The sequence below is a fragment of the Rhinichthys klamathensis genome, unplaced genomic scaffold, assembly GCF_029890125.1.
Source record: "Rhinichthys klamathensis goyatoka isolate OS25496 unplaced genomic scaffold, OSU_Roscu_1.1 h1tg000176l_1, whole genome shotgun sequence".
Taxonomy (NCBI): domain Eukaryota; kingdom Metazoa; phylum Chordata; class Actinopteri; order Cypriniformes; family Leuciscidae; genus Rhinichthys; species Rhinichthys klamathensis.
The window spans coordinates 1,720,001-1,727,097 of NW_026606705.1; the positions used below are offsets into that span (position 1 = coordinate 1,720,001).

Genomic DNA, 7,097 nt, shown 5'->3' on the forward strand with positions numbered 1-7,097 from the left:
TTGTTTTTGTGTAATTTGTTAGTAGAGTAGTGGTGCACTTGTGCGATGTTTAGGTCTTCTATTAGCATCTTCTGTCATGCAAACGTTGCTCTGATGTCTGGCTCTGTGTTCCCCTGTAGGCGGGTCTCCAGATGTGTGTGGCTGCTGATTGGAGGAGGCTGCACTGGTGGGTGGTGCTCCAGTGGGTAGTGGGCGTGGCTTTATCAGCCCCGTGTTCCCAGCGCTGCGACTGTGTCCCGAAGCTCCCCATCGTGAACTGCTCATCCAGACAACTAGCGTCTGTTCCCGACGGCCTTCCCGACGACACCGAGACGCTCAACCTGTCCGGGAACCAGCTGAGGACGCTGACGCGGCGCCAGTTCTCCGGGCTCACGCTGCTACGCGAGCTCGATCTCAGCGAGAACATGCTAACGGCGATCGAGGCCGAAGCCTTCGCCGGCTTGCAGGACCTCCTCAAGCTGAGACTTGCTCGCAACCGGCTCAAGATCATCCCAGTCGGAGCGTTTTCCGGCCTTCCCAACGTTCAGTTTCTAGACATTAGCGAGAACGAGATTTTAGTGTTTCTCGACGATATGTTCCGAGAGATGCCGTCGCTACAGAAACTTGAGGCTAGCGAGAACGACCTGGTGTTTATCTCGAACCGGGCCTTCGGTGGCCTGGCTAATCTCCAGGAGCTGAATCTGGACCGGTGCAACTTAACGTCGGTGCCGGTCGAGGCGTTGTCGCCGCTAACCGGTCTCCTTCAGCTCCGTCTCTGCAGACTCGGACTCACCTCGCTTCCCAATCACTCCTTCCGTACGCTAATCCACCTACGGGAGCTACACGTATCCCGCTGCCCGTGGTTAGACTCGCTAGCCGCTAACAGCCTAATCGGACTTAATCTTTCCTCGCTAACGCTTAGCCACTGCAACCTGAGTGCCGTGCCGTATTCCCCGCTTCACCACCTCGTGTACCTGCGATACCTGGATTTATCCTACAATCCAATCACTATTATTCTTCCAAATCTCCTCGGGGATTTGCTACGCCTTCAAGAGCTGCATTTAGTCGGCGCCGGATTGTTGCGTATCGAACCGGGCGCTTTCCGTAACCTAGCGGGCTTCCGGCTCCTAAACGTGTCTGGGAACCGATTAGCGACGCTGGAGTCGTCGGCGTTCCACTCGGTCGGGACTTTAGAAGTGCTCCGGTTGGACGGGAACCCGTTAGCGTGCGATTGCCGACTTCTCTGGGTGATGCGCCGACGCTCGCGGATTAGCTTCGGGCGTTCGCCCACCTGTGGCTCACCTGTGCAGGTGCAAGGCCGGATGCTCCACGACTTCTCCGAGGTCGAGCTTCCCCGGTTGTTCACGTGCCGGCAAGCTCGCATTCTGACCCGTAAGCCGCAAGACGTTCGTACGGACGAAGGCCACACGGTTTTGTTCTTCTGCGTGGCGGACGGAGACCCGGCGCCGGTGATCACCTGGATGAACCCGAAGCGCTCCGCTCTCACCGGTTCGGGGAGGGTCCGTGTGCTTCCCAACGGGACGCTTGAGGTGCGTTACGCGCAGGTGCAGGATAGCGGATACTACCTGTGCATCGCTTCGAATGCCGCGGGGAACGATAGCGTCTCCGTTAGCCTGCGTGTGCGCGGGTTTCCGGCGTCCACTCGAAACCGTTCAGGGCCGTTCTTTCTGGAAGGCTGGAGCTTCACGTCGGGACAAGCGCCGGTTAACGGGTCGCAGCCATTCCCGTTCGACGTGAAGACGCTAGTGATCGCGGTGACTATGGGGTTCCTGTCGTTCCTGAGCTCCGTCGCCGTGTGCTTCGTGTTCATGTTCTTCTGGAGTCAGAGCAAAGGGCAGATCAAACACACGGCGACCATCGACTTCGTCCCGCGCAGCTCCGCGTCGGCCAACGGAACCGGTCGGACCACCGTGGAAACGGGCCGGTTTACCATGAAGCTGATCTGAGCCTGTTCCAGGTGCTACTAACCCAACATATCCACAGTGCATAAGATGCATGAAGCTCCCCGTGTGAATGCCCTGTGATCTTCATCCGCAGGGTTTCTCTCTTTTCCAGCACAAATATCTGAACATTCCCTCTGGCGCTCTTCGGTCAATTTTGTCCGAAAAATTTTACATTGGTTTTTTCTAGATTTTTGTTTTCTTCATCGGAAATTCGGAATGTGTGTGAACACACACACACACACAAAATCAACGCAAAAATCATGAATGGGAGACGAATCTCATCTAGTGGAAGCGTTTGGTACTGCGGCCAAACAAACTCTTACTAAAAGCTAATTTTTAACACAGCTTGTTTAGATTTATGGCTTTGATTTTCTCAAAGTTTTAGAGTAAAACATGTTTTTGAAAATATACATTTCATATAAAAATGTGAAATAGTATTTTTGCACATTTTTCATAACAACAAATGTAAAAAACTTTTTTAAGGTCACTTTTTAAAGCTTTTTACACTTCATTTTGACCATTTTTGACTAACACGCGAGGAGCACCAGAGGGTTATAGGAGGAGTTCACTTCAGAATTAAAAAATTTCTGATAATTTACTCTCCCCCACGTCATCCAAGACATCCAATGTTTTTTTTCTTCAGTTGAAAAGAATTTGAGGTTTTTGAGGAAGACATTCCAGGGTTTCTCCATATAGTGTCTTCAATGGGGTCCAACGGGTCGAAGGTCCAGATGTGAGTTTCAGTGCAGCTTCAAAGTCTCGACACGATCCAGCCGAGGAATAAGAGTCTCATCTAGACAAACCAGCCGACATTTATAACAAAATACACATTTATATCCTTTCACCCTGATGACGTAATGTGTGTCGCACCACAGCTCGAGCAAGACCAGCATTAGTGGTTTAAAAGTATATAAATGTGTATTTTGTTATAAATGTCCGCTGGTTTGTCTAGATCAGACTCTTATTCCTCGGCTGGATCGTGTCGAGACTTTGAAGCTGCACTGAAACTGTTTTCCTCAAAAACCTTCATTTCTTTTCGACTGAAGAAAGAGATGAACATCTTGGATGACGAGTAGATTATCAGGAGATTTTAATTCTGAAGTGCACTCCTCCTTTAAATCAAGAAACATGTACTGGAGATGCCAAATTACTTATGAAGTCTCGTTTTTGGAGAAAATTATCAAAATTAACTGAGATTATGAGTTATTACAATTGACAAACTAAAACTAAAACATTTTTTGTTGCTTTAGATTTTTTTTTTTACTAAAATAAAATATAAAAAACTTAGATGTTATTAAATAATTTGAGCTAAATCAGATTTTTTAAAATAAAACTATATAGACATTTAGAAGATTTTTTTTTTTAAAACTAACTATTAAATTTAAACGAAAACGCTAAAAAAAACTATTAAATCTCATGCTAAAATAATTTTTTCTCACTTTAATGGACTCATAATGCACTCAAATGGTTGATTTGTATCAATTTCTCAAAACAATTAAAGTGATGAAAGAATGTTTTCACATGAAAGAAAACCATATTTTCTCGTTTCACAATCTCTCGTCTGCAGAACTCGTGGCGTCTCCGATGTCTGTGATTAACCTGCCCTGTGGATGTGCTGCTGACGTGTGTGAGATGAGGATGAGCTGCAACTCTTCTGAAACGTTCTGCTGGGGTTTCGGCACCAGGTTCTGCATGAGCGCATGTGCATGAGTGATGACGTCACCGGCTTTAACGAGAAGATCTCAGGTTAATTAGGGTCATTCATGTTCAGTAAATCCTAGAGGAATTATAGCATTTATTTAAAGATAATGAAAGCGCTGCATCTCAGGTTTGCGTGAATGTCTGGAACGGTTGCATGTGTTTTATGAATGTTGATATTGTTGATGCAGACGGTAAAAAAATCCCATATTTATGCATTTACGCATATATATATATATATATATATATATGCAATTAACTCAGAGCAATATTGTATCCTCATGCACTGCTGTTTATTACCATACATAATCGTTTCAAATTATTTGTTCAAGATTCTGTCCGTTTTTATCTCTTTGTGTAATTTGTTTTATTGCAAATATTAATATGCTGATCTCTTTTTAGAAATATCAGGGGTTTGATTGTAATTTTTTATTGTGTTCTAAAGACGCTATTGGAAATGTACTAGAATTTGAGAAGTGCGTCAGTTTAAATATTTCTATTTACTATTTTACTGTTCAAATTTTTAGTTTGTTTTAAATTATCAATTTACTTTTTAATTTCCTGGATTTTTTTATTATTATTATTATTCACTGAAAATGAATCAGTTTAGCAATTTCTGTAAGAAATCATTGCCAAAAGCATTAAAGTTATCTCAAAACTATTTGTTTGATGCAGTGCTTTATTCATCATACATATCCAACGATCATATCATATGCTGTAAAAATATTCATTTATATGTGCAAATCTCATTCATAATTCACGTAAGATAAGAGATCACACTCGTGCAGTCCCTCATCATTCATGTTCAGATCATGAGATTAATCTGAGTCTGAATGATTGGACGTTTCCAGTCACGTGTCCGTCTGATCTGTCGTCAGGTTCCTCGTGTTTTCTGGAGCTTCACATTGGCGCCTCCTGCTGCTCAGCCAATCACATTACAGTATGTGCTGCCCTCACGTGACATCGGACATTTCCTACTTCCCACTTCTGATGTCGCGTTCGAGTGCTTTGCTGTCGGAAAGAATAGGAATCATGGAGGACACACCAGGTTTATTATTATTATTGATTGGGGAAAGCTTGTATTGAAGGTATTTAATTTGGAATAAAATGTTGCCTCCCATTCACTTACAACCATATTTCACTGCATCAGATAGACAGCTTGCTGAGGATTCTGGAAGGGTTTGGGACTGTAACACAAAAGTAGGCTATTAAAAATTTTACACAGCACGGAATTATGGGTCTTTAAGATGTCACTGTTAAGTGAAAAAAAACCGTGTAATACATTTTGGTGGTTTTTAGCGGTCATTACGAAGCTGTGAGGTGATTTTTCTGTAATTTTATAGGCCTACTTACGTCAATCTTAATGTTGAGTGTCTTTTTATTGTTTCCCATCCTTAAGTTAATGAGTTTGAAGTGATTTTGAAACTTATCCGTAGCATTATGGCACATGTTTGCAGTTTCTGTAAAAAAATATAGATTGCTATTTTGTTGTGTTTTAAGAGTTTCATCGACTCGTCAGAAACGGTCAGGAATTAAACGCCTCAGTGAGTGACGTTGAACGTGCAGTACCGCATTCAAGCGAATGAAAGTGTGCAAAAAACATCGTTTTCTTCGGTGTTATTTTCAGAATTTGTTGTCTGAATTCACCCTGAGAGATTTCACTTAACTATTTCATGATAAATAGTGAATTTCTCGAGATTAACAGAGACTAATAACGGAGATAAAGCAGTCGTTTATTGTCCTCGTGTTTGATTGGCCGATGGACTCTGTGCTCGTGTTTGATTGGCCGATGGTAAACTCAGGGTTAACGGTTGAATCCGCATGTTTTGAGGAGGTTTTCATCTTGTTATTTGTGAGAATCTCCGCGTTTCTCTCAGTCTCCGAGCGGGACATGATTTCTCGAGTGTGTGTTTGTAGTTTGAAGAGTTTCTCCTGATCTCAGACCGAGTGACCGTCATTGAGGTGTGTATCGCGCTGAGTCAGTCGGTTAGCTCGAACCCATTCTCAGTATCGCTTCTCGGCCTTTTGGCTAAGATCAAGTGTAGTATCTGTTCTTATCAGTTTAATATCTGATACGTCCCCTACCCGGGGACCATATATTAAATTGATTTTTGGATCAGGGAGATGGAATAGGGGCTTGCTCCGTCCACTCCACGCATCGACCTGGTATTGCAGTACCTCCAGGAACGGTGCACCCCCTCACGGGGAACTAATTTGGTTAAAAGAAGAGTCTATCTTATGTATATTCCTGTAATAATTTCAATAGTTTTTTTAATATTAAATATATTAATCGATGTTGGTGTAATTTTAGCAATTCTGTATTACTGTACATAGTTATATTGACGTATGGCACATTTGACGCTCTAGCTCCAGACACGTCGACGCGTCCGCCATCTTGCAACGGTCAGTGATGTCGTCACTCACAGTAACATCAATGATGCCACAACATTGCCCAGATTCTGGTTGCGTAACCGATGAGATTTAAATTCCGAAGAAGAAATGAAACGGGATAACCTTTCATAGGTGAGAATGTGTTGATTTTTATATGTATTAACTCAATATTACATGTTTTTACTTTATGGTATCTTTTCAATGTCATGTTAGCTGACGCTGGTCTTGTAATGTGTTAGTTTGGTAAAATCATCTGCTGAAGTCTATTTCATATATAGTTATTCATGCGTCAAACTATGGTAGCACTAGCAGACACAGTCAACTTGCTCTTACATGTTCACGGACCGTCTTTGACCGTTCCAATATGGCGGACTTTGGTCGGAGCAGGGTGGTGATGTACCTTTTCTGTAAAACATTTTTTTTTTATCTCTACTACAAAATGATGAATAAAGAATGCAATGCAAGAATGCATTTTATATGCAAATTAGCTAGCCTTACTCACTATGTTTAGTGTTTTACAGGCATGACAACAAGGCTGTGGGGCAGAAGTACAACACGTTTAATGTTGTTTAACTACATACAATACTTTATAAAGCTGTAAATTGTATTAAATTAAATATGTTTTAAATCCCATTTTAAGGGGTAATTTAAATGTTAGAAATCAAAAACCACCTTTAAAGTGATGAAGCATACAATTGAACAAAAACACATTAAACGTTTAACAAAAAATACATTTTAGTTTAAATACGTTGAATTTTTTTCCTAAATTTAGTTTTCATTTAAATATTTTTGTATTCCATTTTAATGTTAAAATAAACATTACTTAAAAAGCACATCTAATTTTTTTGAAATCATGAAACAAACATTAAAAGTTTCACAAAAAGCAAATTTTCTGTTTACGGTTTTAACTTTTCTAGATTCCATTTTAATGGTTCGATTACATTTTTATAATCAAAAAGCATGTCTAATCAAGCAAAGTCATACAACTTTCTCAACAATGAAATAATGTATTAATTTTTACATTAATAATGAAAAGTTTTATTTTTCAGAAATTCTATTGTTATA

General features: G+C 41.5%; 1 protein-coding gene and 1 non-coding gene across 2 annotated transcripts in view; both read left to right on the forward strand.

Moving 5' to 3' along the window:
• Window positions 1-2,017, forward strand: part of lingo4a (leucine rich repeat and Ig domain containing 4a) — a 6,157-nt gene extending 4,140 nt beyond the window's left edge. The window contains exon 3 of the mRNA XM_056260270.1: window positions 120-2,017. Coding sequence (XP_056116245.1) covers window positions 132-1,946 — 1,815 coding nt within the window. The 5' untranslated portion in view covers window positions 120-131 and the 3' untranslated portion in view covers window positions 1,947-2,017. The remainder of the gene's footprint in view (window positions 1-119) is intronic.
• Window positions 2,018-5,650: 3,633 nt separating this feature from the next.
• Window positions 5,651-5,841, forward strand: LOC130092608 (U2 spliceosomal RNA). The gene has a single exon (XR_008807945.1). It is a non-coding gene; the product is annotated as a U2 spliceosomal RNA (small nuclear RNA).
• The last annotated feature ends 1,256 nt before the right edge of the window (window positions 5,842-7,097 follow it).